This window comes from Canis aureus, chromosome 2 (genome assembly GCF_053574225.1).
Source record: "Canis aureus isolate CA01 chromosome 2, VMU_Caureus_v.1.0, whole genome shotgun sequence".
In the NCBI taxonomy this organism is placed as follows: Eukaryota; Metazoa; Chordata; class Mammalia; order Carnivora; family Canidae; genus Canis; species Canis aureus.
Genome location: NC_135612.1, coordinates 73,834,968 through 73,852,422, shown reverse-complemented (window position 1 = coordinate 73,852,422; position 17,455 = coordinate 73,834,968). Strand labels below are relative to the sequence as shown.

The window sequence follows — 17,455 nt, the reverse complement described above, 5'->3', positions numbered from 1 at the left end:
CCAGCCCCGGGACCGCCCCTATTTCCTGCAAGCCCCAGGGGCGGGGCGAAGGGGGCGGGGCTAGGCGGAGCCAGGGGAGGCTCCGCCCCTGGCCGAGCCCGGACGAATCGGCTCGGGCCAGCTCAGCGGTCCCGCCCCTTCCGCGAGCGGCACTGGGCGGAGCTACGTGCCCGGCGAGTCCGCTGACGGCCGTGGGGCGGGGCTCCAGGTGCAGCTAGGCCGGGGTCGGGGGTCCGCGGCCGCCGGAACCCCGTGGCTTGTGGTCTGGTCCCGCTTCCCTCCCTGTGTCCCCGTCCAGGCAGACAGACAGTCGGCGCTGAGGTGATGCCGCGTGCGCGACAGGTCGGCCATAATCCAGGGACTGCGGGGGTACAGGGCCGGCTGCGGCCCGAGGGGACCGGAAGGCCTCGGCCCCCCTTCCGGTCCCCGCAGCACCCCCGAGGGCCCACCGCGTCTTCCCGGCAGGTCAGTGCGCCCGGCCGCGGAGTCCCTCCCACGCCCTCGCGGCCCGCGGCGGCCCAAGGTTTAGTCAGGTCCCTCCCCTCGTCACTTCTGGGAAGGAGGCGCCTTGCGTTAGTGGGATGCTGAGCCCTGTCATGACTGGACCGGTTAGTGCCTCCGCCCTGAGCCCGGGAGGAGACGCATGACACCACGCTCTCCAGTCGTATTTTCCAGAGAGAGTCCTGCCAAATTCGGAATCCGGCTTGTCTGTGCTGAGAGTTTGCAACATCCAACTTCCGTGTATGAGGAAGAGTAAAATTAATGTATGGAGACTGCCCGTTGTTTTTTATTTTTTTTTAGATTTATTTATGATAGACATAGAGAGAGAGAGAGAGGCAGAGACACAGGAGGAGGGAGAAGCAGGCTCCATGCCGGGAGCCCGATGTGGGACACGCCCCGAGCACAAGGCAGACACTCGACCGCTGACCCACCCAGGTGCCCCGAGACTAACCGTTTTTAATGAGGAGGCCAGTTCTGTTCTCTTACTCCTCTCCAAAGTCATCTTAAATCTCAGATCTGAGAAGAAAAAAGCAGTCATGACTTTTTTTTTTGGTGTTCCTCATTAAAGTAAGAATTACGTCAGGCTACATAATCTGCACTTGAAGTCAAAGATCTTTTTCAAATACGTCACGAGGAACGTGATTAGGAGTTTATAAAGGCACATTAAAATACCTCATAGATGATGGTTTTTCATTTATTTACGTTTTATTTATTTAAGTAATCTTTGCGCACATCATGGGGCTCTAGCTCACCACCAGGAGATCAAGGGTCTCATGCTCTTCTGAATGAGCCAGCCAGGCACCCCGAGATGATGGTTTTCTTCACAGGATCATGGCAACTTTAAGAAAGCTGTTGAAGGTTGATTAGACAGTTTGCTCTAGATTGTCGAAAGTATGATATGATACGTAGGTGTCGTACATTCTAAGCAGGTAAATTCATTTGTCGAACGAATATTTAGTGCCGATCGTGTGTTAGACTTTATCCTAGAGGCCACGATGCAAAATGGATTAAGACCCAATTCCTTCTTCCAAAGCTCACAGGCTAGTAGGAAAGAGAAGTGAACAAGTAATTGCATTTACATGGGACAAATACTGTGCTATAGTAATCTTTTTGAACTTGGCATACACATAGATTTAAATTACCTATTACACTTAAGTTGTAATAAAAACCACTTTTCTATTATTCTTCCCTTTGTTTTGAATTAAACATTTTTCCACCTGGTGTTCACTTTACATTCTTCATTAGTATTTTGATAGTAATCATAATCTTTGAAATAGTACAATCTCAGAAATTAAATCATAATATCAATACTAGCTAGAATGGACCTTTGGACCTAGGACTGCAGTTCTCAAAAGGTACTGACCATCCCTGAGACCCTTTCAGGACACCCAGGAAGTCAAAACATTGTCATAATAGTACTAACATTTTATTTGCTTTTTTACTCTCCTCTTCTCACAAGTACACAGTGGAATTTTCCAGAGGCTGTATGACACTTGATATGATGACAGATTAATACAGATATTATAGATTCATAAAAATGTAAAGCAATACCAGTCTTCTTATTAATTTTTAATTTGGAAATACAGCATTTTTCATAATATGTGGTTAATGTTAACATGTCATGAATTTATTATCATCAACGTTAAGGAATGCATTTTTTACAATTTGTCAATTTTCATTTCAAATAAGGTAAATACCAATAGCTGTTCAACATGATAAAATATTTTGGGGCCTCCAGATTTTGAATGTGTTAAGGAGTCCTGAGAACAAAAAGTTTGAGAACTGCTTGATGTAGACCAATTATTTTCAAATTATGTTTCCTGGAGCTCTCAGTTTCTGTGCTGGTGTGTCACTCAAGAAAGAGAATGAGTCGATGAGTGGAAGGTTAAAACAGACGGAGGTGGGGGAGCTCTGGATCTCCTACGAATATTTCCCCTTTCCTCCACATCAGAGCAGTTCTACTTTTATGTTTAGTCTGCTTTATATATCAATTTTTTGTGTAGGATTTCAATTTATATATGGGATCCTCTTAAAACTTAAAAAAAAAAAAACCACATTGATTCATTCATTGACTAAGTATTTCTCTCCAAATGTTTCCTACATACTAGTCACTAGGAATACAATTGAGTAAAGAACGATACATTCTCTTTCCCTTCCTTCATAAACTTTACTCTTTGGGGAAACATCAATCGCACAGATAAATGTAAATTACAACTTTATTAAGGTGGGATATATATACTCTTATGAGAATATACAATAGGAGTATTTTACATAGTAGGTAGGGATGCTTCCTCAAGTTGTGATAATTGAGCTTCTAAAGGAAATATGAGAATTAGCTAGGGAAAATGAGGAGAGTAGATACAGGAATAAAATGAGTGAATGTGAGAAGAGCAATTCAGAGATAATTACAGTAATTAAGAATTAGAAATAGCATGTCCAGGGTACTAGCCATGGAGATTCAGAGAAATGAACAGATTCAAGAGATTTGATATAACTAAGTTAAACTACTGAATAAATCTTGTAAATTTTCTCTGTTTCAATATTATCCAGTATCTTTTAAAATTTTAGTAGTCCTGCAAAATACTCAGGATGCTTTTTTAAAGATTTTATTTATTTGGGGGAGAGAGAAAGTGCACATGCTCAAGAGCGGGGCAGTGGGGAGGTGGTATGAGGAGCCAGGGCAGGAGCAGAGGGAGAGGGAGGGGGAAAGAGTCTCAAGCAGACTCCATGCTGAGCATGATGTGGAGTTCTATCTTTCAAATCTGAGATAATAACCCTGAGATCAAGACCTGAGCTGAGGGCAGCCCCAGTGGCACAGCGGTTTAGTGCCACCTTCAGCCCCGGGGTGGGATCCTGGAGTCCTGGGATCAAGTCCCATGTCAGGCTCCCTGCATGGAGCCTGCTTCTCCCTCTGCCTGTGCCTCTCTCTATGTCTCTCATGCATAAATAAATAAAATCTTAAAAAAAAAAAAAAGAAACATACTTGACTAAGCCACCCAGGCACTTCAATACTCAGGTTACTTTTAAAAGAATCAAGGTCACTAATTTATATGGCATTTTCTGTTTGGAATTCAGAATATCCCAACATAGGCCAACATGTCCTGTTTCTAACTCTGGACTTCAGCTTTAGCAAAAGTATGAAATGAAGTGGATTTGAGTTATCTTGACTAATCACCATAAGGGCCTGCCCCCATACAACAGTCCAGTTTACTCTGGAGAATTTTATCCCTGGGTAATGGACCATAGTAAGGTTTTACTTGGATGAAAGGTAAGCTTTTCTTTTGTAAAATGGGTATATCATTCATATCTTAGGCTTAATGATTTTGGGAAAGGGTACCTGTGGAAATTGAGGAGCTGGAAATTTATTTCCTTAAATACATCTGTGTAAGACAAAAACTAAAATATAGTGTCAGAAATTGACAGTTTGCAGTCTTGCAAATTCTCTTGTAGTTCCTGCATTGTGATCTTGCTGTCACTTTACCCCAAAATTGTATTAAATAGAGGTAATTTCGAATGTGGAGTAGAGATTCTACTTGGTTTGTTCATTGAGGGAGCCAAGTAGGTTTAGGTGAAAACGGTACAAATTAAGACTTAGATCTTCTTTTGCTTCTTTGTGTATTTTGGCCAAATAGAGTGAAAGGAATTAAGTGATACCAACAGTATGGTTAGTTATGCAAGTGACTGAAGTGAGAGGGATACATATGAACCTTTGTTAGGGGAGAGCATGAAGATTGCTTTGCATTGCACTTTTTTTTTCTTTGTATGTCTGAAAGGAAAAACTGTGCCAGACCATACATAGTTTTCCAAAATTCTTTTAGGAATATACAAACAATAAAGTTAGAAATTCCAGGTCTAAGAGCACCTGGGTGGCTCAGTGAGTTAAGCATCTGCCTTCAGCTTAGGTCATGATCCCGGGATCCTGGGATGGAGCCTCACATAAGGGAGTGAGTCTTGCAAGGAGCCTGATGTGGGACTCGATCCCGGACCCCAGGATCAGGTCCTGAGCCAAAGACAGATGCTCAACCACTGAGCCACCCATGCATCCCCCTGCCTCCCTTCTTGATGCACAGCTCATCTTCCACATAGCAGCCAGAGTGAGATTTTAAGTTCATAAATCATACATTGCTCACCCTCTATTCCAAGGGCTTTTGTACTCATAATAAACCCTGAAGTCCTTATTTTGGATTTCAAGATCCTATAAGATATAGACCCTACTGCTTTTGCTTTAGAGACAGACGGGGGGTGGGGGGGTAGGGAGGAGAGAGAGAGAGAGAGAGAAAACGTGATTTGGGAGAGGGGCAGAGCGGGAAGGAGAAGGCCAGGCCGACTGCATACTGAGGAGGCCCAAGGCAGGGCTCAGTCTCACAACCCTGAAATCATGACCTGAGCCAAAATCAACAGTTGGATGCTTAAGTGACTGAGCCCCCCAGGCGCACCTGTAGACCTTACTTCAGATCTCAACTTGTACAGGTCATTTGGCCTTATTCTGGTTCCTTGAAAATGCCAATGATGCCTCAGTCTTTGCACTTTTTTTCTCTTGGAAAACCACCCAGAATCTTGCATAGCTGCATCATTCGGGTCTCACCCCAAATATCATATCTCTCTTTTAAAAGATTTTATTTAGGGACACCTGGATGGCTCAGCGGTTGAGCACCTGCCTTCGGCTCAGGGCGTGATCCTGGAGTTCTGGGATCGAGTCCCGCATCAGGCTCCCTGCATGGAGTCTGCTTCTCCCTCTGCCTATGTCTCTGCCTCTCTCTTTCTGTGTCTCTCATGAATAAATACAATCTTAAAAGAAATTTAAACAAATTTTTAAAAATAAAAGATTTTATTTGAGAGTGAGAGAGAGTGGGGTGGGGAGGGGCAGAAGGAGAGGAAGAAGCAGACTGCCTGCTGAGCACAGAGACAGCCACGGGACTCCATCCCAGGACCCTGGGATGATGACCTGAGCCGAAGGCAGACGCTTAACCTCCTGAGAAACCCAGGCACCCTCCAAATATCATCTCTTCAGAAAGCTCTTTCACCATGATTATATCTTAATTTCTCTTTAGCAATTAGTCCCTGAAATATTAGCTTGTTAGCTTTTGTATTTGGCCCTTGTAAATACAATATAAACTTCTTGAGCACAGGGACTAAAAACAAATGGCCTTACCACCACAAGAATTCGTGTTTCCTGAAGACCATTAAGTCTATTATGTGAAGAATGAATATTCATCCTATTAACAATTGTGATCCAAGTCCTTACTAAGTAATAATCCCACCTTTATTCCTTATTATGACAGTGGTGTTTTTGTTTCCTTGGCATGTTTTTTTCCTTGCTTGCTTTTTTTCTTTTTTCCTTCTTTTCTTCCTCTTCCTCCCTCCCTCCCTCCCTCCCTCCCTCTCTTCCTTTCCTTATTTTTTTTTTAACAAACAGTTGTTTTAAGATTTTATTTATTCATGAGAGAACAGAAAGAGAGGCAGAGAGACAGGCAGAGAGAGGAGAAGCAGGCTCCATGCAAGGAGCCCGATGCAGGACTTGATCCTGGGAATCTGGGATCATGCCCTGAGCGAAAGGCAGATGCTCAACCACTGAGCCACCCAGGCATCCCCGTTCTTATTTTTAACAGAGCTTTCTCATGAACTGAACAGGCTTATTTTATGGCCAACCATGAAGAATGACATTTCCCTTCCTCATCCCCCCAAGAAAAAAATTGAGAGGGATGTCTGGGTGGCTCAGTAGTTGAGCGTCTGGCCTTTAGTCCGGGGTGTGACCCTGGAGTCCTGGGATCGAGTCCTGCATCGGGCTCCCTGCATGGAGCCTGCTTCCCCCTTTGCCTGTGTCTCTGCTTCTCTCTCTGTGTCTCTCATGAATAAATAAATAAAATCAAATCTTAAAAAAAAAAAAAAGAAAAAATTGAGAAAATAAAAATGGATTATTTTTAAGCATCAGGAAAAACTCTGAAATAACACTATTAAAAGTAACTCTACTGCAGAAGAATTTAAGGTTTCACTTAGTTCCCTACCCATATATGGAAATCAGCTAATATAAATATAATTAAATTTTTTATAATAATTTTTGCTTTTGTTTTTTCATCTCTAGAACTAAAAACACAAGGTTTAGCTTTTTTTTTTTTTTTTTTTTTTAAGACTTATTTTAGAAAGAGAGCGTAAGGGGGTGGGCAGAGGGAGAGGGAGAGAAAGAATCTCCAGCAGGCCACACGCTGAGCCCAGAGCCGAGGTGGGGCTTAATGGGGCCCAATGCAGGGGCCCAATGCACAGGTTGATCTCACCACCCTGAGATCACGACCTGAGCAGAAATCAGGAGTCAGGCATTTAACCAACTGAGCTACCCAAGTGCCCCAGGTTTAGCATTCTTAATACCAGTGGTTCTTACCCTTAGCACCTATAGATGCCTAAGTCAAACCCTATACCAGAACCTCTGAAGTGTGGGACCGAAGTATCAGGTTTTTATTTTATTTTAAAGATTTTATTTATTTATTCATAGAGACACACACACAGAGAGAGGCAGAGACATAGGCAGAGGGAGAAGCAGGCTCCATGCAGAGAGCCCGACGTGGGACTTGATCCAGGGTCTCCAGGATCACGCCCTGGGCTTCAGGCGGCGCTAAACCACTGCGCCACCAGGGCTGCCCAGGTTTTTATTTTATTTATTATTTTTTAAAGATTTTATTTATTTACTCATGAGAGACACAAAGAGAGAGAGGCAGAAACACAGGCAGAGGGAGAAGCAGGCTCCATGCAGGGAGCCTGATGTGGGACTTGATCCTGGGTCTCCAGGTTCAGGCCCTAAGCTGAAGGCAGGTGCTGAACCTCTGAGCCACTTGGGCTGCCCAGTACCAGGTTTTTAAAGCTTTCAAAGGGCAGCCAAAGTTGAGAGCTGTTAGCCTAATAGTTTGCTCTTTAGCTTTTATTGCATGGGTTTATTTACCTATTAGTCAAAATGTATTTGCTTTCCAGTTTACCTTTCAAGGATTTTAAAATCTTGATTGGAAACTGTGATATTCTATGTTTTAATCTTTAATGTTTTTCTCATGCCAAGCTCTGACCTAAAGGTGCCATTGTCCATTCTTAGTAGGGTGAATTCTTTGCAATGGAAATTCAGTGGAACTGCCCCAAATAAATATCCTGTTTCCATACAACTTCAGGTTTTGAAAAGGGAGAGTGTGTGTGTGTGTGTGTGTGTGTGTGTGTGTGTATGTGTATGTGCATGTGTTATTGGAACAGTGGGGGCCTTTACATAATAGTATTTATTTAGGACTTTACAAAGCATTTTTACAGACATTTCATTTGATCTTTTTACTTTAGCTCTATGTAAAGTGCTATCATATTTAAATGAGGAAAAGAGTCACATAACTAGTTTTCCCTTAATGTAGGCTGCTCAAGATACCATTAGTCATTTAGTTATCAAAAACTAACATTCACATAGTTTCATAAGAAGGGAATGTGTTGTAACATACTGAATGAATATAGTAGAAATGATAACCCAGGGCACTTGGGTAGTTCAGTCAGTTATGCGCTGGCTCTTGGTTTCAGCTCAGGTCATGATCCCAGGGTTGTGAAATCAAGCCCTATGTAGGGGGTCCGCACTCAGCATGGTGTCTGCTGGAGATTCTCTCTCTCCCATTCCCTCTGCCCCTCCTTCCATTCTCTCTTGGTCATGCTTGTGCTCTCTCAAATAAAATCTTAAAAAAAGAGGAAAAAAATGATAACCCAGCTCTCTTTTAAGCCAGCTATTAAAGAGATTTGCAAAAATGTAAAACAGTGCCATTCTTATCACTGAATTTTCATTTTGGAAATTGGTTATTTTTTTCATAAAAACCTTTATATTAGCATGTAGTGGGCTTACTGTTATTTTAAAATACTTAATACTTTTAAATGTTCTGTTTTAATTTTGGGTACAGTATAGATAGATGATAGATAGGTAGACAGATAGACAGATAGATGATAGATAGATATAACAATGCATATGAACAAAAATTCTTTGGGGTCCCCAAATCAGAAAGTTTGAGAATCACTATAAGCTATATGCAATCTTTTAGCTGTAAGAAAGCTAAAAATCTGAATGAATTCTTTACCTTAACATTAAGCCCAACTCACACAAAGCTACTTGAGGACTTCTTCCCCAAGGCTAAACACTATTAGCAATACTAAATATTTTTATTGCACATGAGACAATCACTCAAATTAAAATAGAAGTTTGAGAACTGAACAAAAATTACAGATAAGTGATAGAGAACAACAATTGTCAGCTTTCTTCAACAGAAACATCCTTTCAATATCTGATACTTTTGTAGATTAGCATTGGAATTTATGACAAGATTATTATTATTTTTGAATTTATTTATTCATGAGAGACAGAGACAGAGAGGCAGAGGGAGAAGCAGGCTCCATGCAAGAAGCCCGATGCGGGACTCGATCCCGACCTGGGATCATGCCTTGAGCCAAAGGCAGATGCTCAACCGCTGAGCCACCCAGGGGTCCCACAAGATTATTTTTATTACAAGTATATTACAATTAGTCAACCTTAACTGTTGCCAGTTTATACCTATTTATGTGACTTTTGAGTTCTTAAAATATTATGACACAATGAATTCTTTGGATGTTGTGGAGAGAGAAAATTAATCTCTGTTCTTCAATGGAGAAATTATAATTTTCAATTATACTTTAAGCTTTAAGCCTTGTATTTTCTGATTTAGCTTTGGCTAATGGAAATCATGCTTGAAGCTTGAGAACACCAGCTTTCAGTAGGCCGTGGTTAGTGAAACCCTCTGGGAAAGAGGATGTTGACAGAGGTACGACGATGTGAGAACAGAGTAAAATGTAGTTTTTAAGAAAAGGGTTTTAGATTAAAATGGAAGGCTAAGCAAATTTGCAAGGATATAAATATTAATCCATTTGTTGGGAATGTAGGCTCTGATATCAGATTTGTATCTGTTCTGTATGTTGTCACCACAAAATTCTACTTGCTGGATTAATTGTAAGGAATCCCCTTTAAGACACCCAGACTTCCAGTTTAATGTTTATATACTAGTTATCAGGGAAAGCTGCATTCAGGCCCGGGTCTGTAATGCCTTTTTAATGTACAATGCCTCTTCCTTTGGCACTGAATTAATGAGTGACTATATAACAGATTCATTTTTTTTAAAGATATTTATGTATTTATTTATTTATTGGTGGGGGGGGATGGGTTGGGGAGGCTGAGGGAGAAAAAGAATCCTAAGCTGGCTCCATGCCCAGCATGGAGGAGCCCCATGGGGCTGGATTTCACAATCCCAAAATCATGACCTGAGCCAAAATCAAGAGTTGGACACTCAAATGACTGAGCCACCCAGGCACCCCAACAGATTCATTTCTTTAAAAACAACATGGAGAGTGTCTGGGTAGCTCAGCTGGTTAAGTGTCTGCCTGCGGGTTGGTCATGATCTCAGGGTCCTGGGACAGAGCTTCACAGCAGGCTCCCTGATCTGCGGGGCATCTGCTCCTCCTTCTCACTCTGCCTGCCACACCCCCTGCTTCTGCTCTGTCAAATAAATAAAATGTTTCAAAAAAAAATTTTAAAATGTGTATGGTACTTAAGAGATGGCTCTTTGTATAAAAAATGTTAATTATCACGATTAAAAATAAAAAACAACATAGAAGACTTATTCCATGATGCTGAATCTGCTATGTAGTATTCGTGTTTGTTTGTTTTTAAGGATTTTATTTATTTATTCATGAAAGACACAGAGAGACAAAGGCAGAGACGTAGGCAGAGGGAGAAGCAGGCTCCAGGCAGGGGGCCTGATGTGGGACTTGATCCTGAGACTGAGGCTCACGCCCTGAGCCAGAGGCAGGTGCTCACCTGCTGAGCCACCCAGGCGTCCCTTGTGCTCTTTAATTCGCTCAGTTCTTCAAAATAAATAAAAACAATGCAATTCAAATCCATTCATCATGAACACATAGCCTGTTTGAGCTTATGAGCAGTATAGGAACCAGATATTTTAAAGTAAGGCCTCTGGTATTACAGGGATTCTAAGTATTTTTTTCTCATTCCCATATTTCCTAGAAATAAGCAGTTTTGTACAAGGAAATATGCTTTTCCTTTTCTTTAGATTTTATTTATTTGACAGAGACCATAAGCAGAGGGATCAGGAGAAGGAGAAGCAAGCTCCCTGCTGAACAGGACCCTGGGATCATAACCTGAACCAAAGGCTGATGTTTAACTGACTTAGCCATCCAACCCCCGCCCCTTGCTTTAAGACTTATTTTATTTTTTAAAGATTTTATTTATTTATGAGCGACAGGGTGGGGGAGGGGCAGAGACACAGGCAGAGGGAGAAGCAGGCTCCATGCAGGGAGCCCAACATGGGACTTGATCCCAGGTCTCCAGGATCACGCCCTGGGCTGCAGGTGGCGCTAAACCGCTGTGACACCAGGGCTGCCCAGACTTATTTATTTTAGAGGGAGAGTAGGGGGAGGGGCAGAGGGAGAAGGAAAGAGAGAGAATCCCAAGCAAACTCCCCACTAAGTGAGGAGCCCAACGCATGGCTTAATCCCCACAACCTTGAGATCATGACCTGAGCCCAAATCAAGAGTTGGATGTCCAACTGACTGAGCCACCCAGGTACCCTGGGAATATTCTTTTTTGATATGAAAATTATTTTTAAAACTACACATGCTATTTTTCATCTTACATATTCCCTGCTTCCCAAACACCTCCTCCCACCTCCCTTTCAAGAGACATCTTAGTTTGGCATCTGATGGTTGAAAATGTTTTCTGTAAGGGCACCTGAGTGCACCTGAGTCTTCACTCAGCAGGGAGTCTGCTTGTCCCTCTTCCTCTCCCTCTGCCCTTAACCCTGCTCCTGCTCTCTCTCAAATAAATGAATATGTTAAAAAATATTTTCTGTATAATTATGATTAACACCCATTCTAAAGCAGAAATAGTTAAGCAAAAAGTAAATACAAACACTGTTGAAATGTTTATTGAAGCAACATAGCCCATTTGTTTGAGAATAGATATGTATGCAAAGTTAAGTTCCCCAGGGGAAAAGATCACATTGATAACTCCAGTTTCTAAAAATCTGAGCATCACATAATCACAGGTAGTGTTTATGAACTTTTTAGTGGGGAGAAAAATCAACTCTATAAACAGATTTGGAACTGAGACAACTATCAAATGAAATGGCAGGAAGCAAAAAAAAAAAACTTGTTTTATTAGAATTCTTTCTGAGAGGAAAACTAATATTGCAAAAACATTTAATGAAAACTTAGTTTTATGGGAGTTCAGATATCTATTGACATATAAATGAAAAACTTTAGCCTAAAATCATTATTTCCAGTAAATTATGTATTTCACAAATTTTGCTAAAGAATACTTAAGTATCACATAGACACTGACATCATAACCATGCCAGAGCAATTTTACCATTTTTACATGTATATGAGAATTAATGATCTTTAGTATCTGGGTGCATTCCAGGTCATAGAACAAAAGCAAAGTTTTTACTTTTGTGTGTGTTCAGTAGTTACATGTCTTAACACTATTAGATATTATTCTCTCAAAGCAAATGTCCATTAATCCTGTATTCTAGGAAGAAATTAAAAAGAACTAAAGAAACATAATTGCAATCTAAGTTCCTAGAGATTCTCAGAATCCCTACTTCTGAATATTGGCCCCATTGCTATTACATAAATATTCTTCTTGTAACTTAAAAGTTCTCTCTATGGAAATGTTTTTAGTTAGGGGTAAAAAGTCTTACAAAGAAACTGTTTAAGAAGGGATGTAAGCATTTTACTAAGCAAAAGATGCTTGCTTCATTTCCCACAAAAGCCAAACAAAACAATACATTACTAATGTTTTCTATTTATTCATTAATAAAAAGTGCATAGTACAAGCCCTTTATCCCAGTCCAAGTACTCAGTAAAAGATTACAATAAACCCTGGATGGCACAGACATGATTTGTTTGGCATGATTTAAACATTTAAAAACAGCAATTAATATTCAGTACATCACATGACCACTTTCGCTTTTAACAAAGTAATCAGACATGACAACAAATACATCTGATTTTTCCTTTAGAAATATTATGTTAAGACTAAATCTACTATTACAACAACAAAAATTTAACCCATTATGTGTAAACTCTTCATTTCTCCTTCAAGTTGCTGTTTTATGTCTTAAGCTGATGAGCTGGTCAAATTTTAGCACTTTTATTTAGAGTGACAAATTCAGAGTGATCAATTTCCAAGGTTCCTTTGAAAATATGAGAAATCAGTAATTCTATAAACACTATCACATCACATACCACAATGACACTAAAAGTAACCAGGGAATAGCTGAACCTAATACTTACTTTGGAAAATCTCTGCAAGTTATTTAAAAAATGACTTGCTGGCCATGGGATAGTGCTTAGATAGATACATGATAAAATCTTTTACTATACACAGTTCCAATGTTAACTTTTTCCATATGGAAAGCAAGAAAACATTTTGTATAAGGGACATTAAATGACTCTAAAACAATATAAACGTAATATTATTTGTGGAATATTTAAGAGCCAAAAGTGATTAAAATATGAAGCTTTATCTTTCTTTTTTCCAGATTTAAAAATGATTATAGCCACAGTTCAGGTGAATGTTTACAAGCCAAGTAATGAATATGAATGTGCTAAATAAAAAGGCCACATGTAGAAGCTTTAAGAATTAAATAGAATAATATAAGTTACTAGTTAGATTACCAGGAATACTTTATATGCAGTAGTACTCAGTCTTTCTCAGGAATGCAGAGAAATTTTACAAGCAAAAAACCCAAAACTAAGTATTTCTCTAGGAACTTTTGTTGCTAATTAGATGGTCCATATAGAAAAGGTTAATACACCAGAGATGTACTGTCAATTTAGTGTATGTGACAGAAATGAAGAACCAGGAATAAGAATCTAGATTTGTAGGTCTCTAGCTAACACTAGATATTCTGTTTCCATGTCAAGGCCAACTGGTTTCAACCAAAGCCAGTTCTCAATTATTTGTGAGCCACAGATTCAGTGAATGCATCAGTATCTCTGCCAGAGACTGGCTTTCTAGCAGCTTAGACAACAGAGTATTAGGATATATGTGCAAGCCTTCAAAGTCCTGGGGGCAAGGGCAGAAAAAGGAATGCTTATGGAGATTTAGCTCCATCAAATGCCATCCCTGCCCTTTCTGCATTAAATACTGGAATAGCTATAAAGCTGGGAAGGCTTCCAGTAGACCACAGCAAGACAAAACCTTAAATCTATGGTGCTCATTTATCCAAGTTTTCACTTACCTTGTTATGATCTCTCAATTAGCACAACTAATTAAGAGTAGGTTATATTATAATATGTCAAGAAGTTGAGCACAAAGCTAAGATGCACAGAAGGAACGCAAGCAGTCAATATTGGATTATATAATGAAATGAAGCCCTTAAAAAGTGTATGGCCTAAAATGTAATCATAATAAAGGGGAAAAAATACCCTAGGAGCGTCACACAATTGTATCAGAGACTCTATTAAACAGTACAATGATATAGAGAAGTTTATTAGTTCATACAAGTAATTTCTCAGATCGATACAGTGAAAAGCTAGACTGATCTGGGGGGAAAATCCTTACATGATAGCAAAATATCTTCTAGTCCCCATAAACCATCTGTAATCACTTGCTAAGAAAAAAATTCCATAACCACATAGGTCATGCAGACTTGTTTCTTATGCCATGTGTATTCATTTTCTTTCAAAGTGAGCAAAACAATGCAACCTTTTACTTTTTATACATTTCAAAATTTTACTTTTATTAATGGAGCTCCCCACCCCAATCCATCTTTTTACTAAAGAAGAATGATATAAGGGGTGAGAAAAAGATCCTTGATTGCGTTTTCATTTTCCTCCTTTTCCCTTGGAGTAAACCAAGAATTCATCAAATATTTTCTAAAGTCAGAAGGATAACAAAAGACTCGATTTTTTCTTCACAGAAAAAAAAACAGACTAAATAAGTAAATAGCATTCAAATGTCAGTTAACGAAATAGGCCCCCATTATAGCTTTAAGATAGTTCCATTTAACAGGGAAGTGTTAGAACAGAAAAGAAGGTTCCTGAGAGGCACCCATTTAACAAATAAATTATAGCTTAAATTATTACTGTATAGAATATACCTGGCAAAGGCAGAAAGAATTAACTTTTTCCCTCCTTTTGCAAACCTTGTAAGGCTATAATGGACTGTAAATCATCCACCATATTTAAATCACGTTTATTTAAAGTTCTCCTAATATTAGACATTTTTGTGGGAATAAAAAACTTAGTAAACAACTATTTCATTTCTTTTCCTCTCCTTTCCTAGCCACATAAGCCAGTTGTAGTGGATGACACAGATTTGTAAAATATTCCAAAGGCTGCCACAGTCCTAAGAACTAGAAAAAACTGCCACCCACAAATAAACATCAAGGTAAATGTAAATACAGTGTGGTTCTAATTTTTTTTTCATACAATCTCAGACAACCCCAAGTAACTTTATAAATACCTTATGAAAAAAAGCAATTTTAAAACCTATCAAAACTATTTAAAATATTTAAAGGCAGAGATCTCAAATTTCCTTCAATCAGGCCAGAAATCATCACAAAAAATTATGATCACAGTTACAAATAGAATGAGTGGAATGTTTAAGTTTAGGATAACCAAAAAAGCCCATGTAACTTTTTTAATATAATTATTTACTCAAATATACTGTAAAAAGGAATGGTGACAACACAGGAAGCAAAAATAAGCTTGCAAGTGAAATTTCTAGAAGCTCATGGAAACAATACCATCCCATATTGCAGATGCAAAAGGAAAAACAGTCTAATGGGGTTAAGAGTACTCTGGTCATCTTCGTTCATTTGGTCGTGCAAGGTGTTAACTATTTTCACTTCCCGTATCACAAAGTTAGTCCACAGGAGGGGCTGGTGGATCTTGTCCCTGGCATTAGAAAGACAGAAATTATGGAACTGATTTCTTGAATCCCAGTGCAACCAATCTAACACACACAGTAAGAACTGAGCAGCGTGCCCCCACCCTCCAATCTCTAATCATATACCTATTGGGACTTTTCATGTTTTTGTACGAGGAACTTAGATTAATACTATAATTCACCAATGGTTGTCTCATTCCTCCCTGTAGCACAGAAGAAAAGACAATTGTGTAACAGTAATAGGACTTGGAAGAAACTGCTCTCCCTCACAGCACCACAGGTGACATTTAAACCAACAAAGCATCTCTCCTGCTTAAGGTGACTGGGCACACGCTATAATCAAAGTGAAGGCAGAGACTTTTGCTTCTCACTACAGAATGTCAATGAGGAAAGCATGTGGCTCCAGCTGCTACTGACAAGCATTCTATGACCACAAAGGGAACCCACTTTGAAATGAAGCTGATGATAGGAAGAAAGAAAGTAGGTTTTTGAGGATACTGTTAAGCAATCTAAACACTGACCCTACCTCTCTGGATTTTCTGATGTGAAAACCAATAAAGCCACTTGTTTAAACCAGGCGGAGCTGATCTTTTTTATTTGCAAGAGGAAGTATTTGAACTGGAAAGGAAAGATCAGAGCTTTTAGGAATCTTCAGGAAGATTTCATTTATTTATTTTACTCTGACATGCTATATGAGGCCCCAGTTGAGAGTGGTCAATTTTTCAGCTTGAAATTAGTCAGTATGTTTTCTTGCTTATTCTTAGAGCAATGGCTCTACTATCCTAGAACTACTGGCCTACAATGAAATAAGGTTTAGGGGCTGTCATCTTAAATTTCTGTTACTTTTAATGGCTTCTAGGCCAGCTTATTAAGTTGGATTTCTTTAGCTCCAAATGTTGAGGAAGTTTCTCTTTGATATTAAAGTAATAAAACTGTATGTAGAAAGTAAGAAAAAAAGATTGATGAGAAAGCATCTCATCAAGATAATATACAAGCTGTTTTATGGATACCTTTTCTTCAAGAGAAACAAAAAATAAATCTAGGCTTTTTATTGTGCAAATGATGCCTTCCTTCTTTCTTAAAGTCAGCATGGCTACATATCTAAATGTTTTATTCCTAAAAAAAAAAAAAAAACCAAGAAACCAAAAACAAAAACACTGGGCAATTATCAATCCACATCTGCTTTCTCCTACATAAGAAATTAGTTTAACTTCTAATTATTAACAAAACAAGATCATGGAAAAGAAGAAATTCTTTTAGGAATTCCACATGAAGGTTGGAGAAGGGAACTAGTGGGATAATTTGGTGTTCAACAAGTGAACTCATCATGTAAATAAATACCTTTAAAGAGGTAATATCCAAGTCAAATAGAAAAGGAGGGGGATCCCTGGGTGGCTAAGTGGTTTGGCGCCTGCCTTTGGCCCAGGGCGAGATCCTGGAGTCCCGGGATCAAGTCCCCCATCAGGCTCCAGGCATGGAGCCTGCTTCTCCCTCTGCCTGAGTCTCTGCCTCTCTCTCTCTCTCTCTCATAAATAAATAAATCTTTAAAAAAAAAATAGAAAAGGAAAAAATATAGATACTGGTTCTCAAAACGATTAAAATGAATCCTTCAATGAAGTTTCTGTTAAAGTCAGCACCAAAAACTCCCTATTGGGTCACTTTATTTATCATATTTTTTATCTAGAAGGTTTTAAAAATGGTAGTAATCATGACTATCAAGATTTACCAACATGAATGATCCTACTTCTCCTTTGTCAGTTCAGTTGATCTATTATGTTACAGAACTGGAAGAGCTTAAGAGAAACTGGATGGGGAAACAGGATTTCACCAGATAGGCTCACGGCCTCTGTTGCATTTAATAGCTAGAACAGAAGGTGAGAAACCAAAGTAGAGGGAAAAACACTTGAACTGTAGCTGACAAGAGAATTTAGGGAGCTGGAACCACGAGAAGGAGGGGGTCAACTGTGAGGAACTGGGGAGTAGAACACTGATATTTGAGAAATACTGCCGTGT

The 17,455-nt window shown here is 39.5% G+C and overlaps 1 protein-coding gene and 1 long non-coding RNA gene across 11 annotated transcripts in view; one reads left to right on the top strand and one right to left on the bottom strand.

Annotated features, from left to right (window-relative positions):
- The first annotated feature begins 153 nt into the window (after positions 1 to 153).
- LOC144301950 (uncharacterized) lies at positions 154 to 16,018 on the top strand. 2 transcript variants are annotated; one of them, XR_013368885.1, is made up of 2 exons: positions 154 to 465; positions 15,652 to 16,018. It is a non-coding gene; the product is annotated as an uncharacterized LOC144301950 (long non-coding RNA). The 2 variants fall into 2 exon arrangements; XR_013368874.1 differs by having other exon boundaries at positions 154 to 764.
- Positions 974 to 17,455, bottom strand: part of SMIM14 (small integral membrane protein 14) — a 93,850-nt gene continuing 77,368 nt past the window's right edge. For 4 of the 9 annotated variants that reach the window (XM_077879088.1, XM_077879130.1, XM_077879138.1 and 1 more), the window contains 2 exons: positions 15,969 to 16,060; positions 12,330 to 15,450 (listed from right to left, as the gene is read on the bottom strand). In XM_077879088.1, the coding sequence (XP_077735214.1) occupies positions 15,285 to 15,450; positions 15,969 to 16,060 (258 nt within the window). In that variant the 3' untranslated portion in view covers positions 12,330 to 15,284. Of the gene's footprint in view, positions 1,018 to 1,181; positions 1,543 to 12,329; positions 15,451 to 15,968; positions 16,061 to 17,455 lie in introns of those variants that run through there. The other 5 variants (XM_077879121.1, XM_077879102.1, XR_013368794.1 and 2 more) reach the window with 4 other exon arrangements.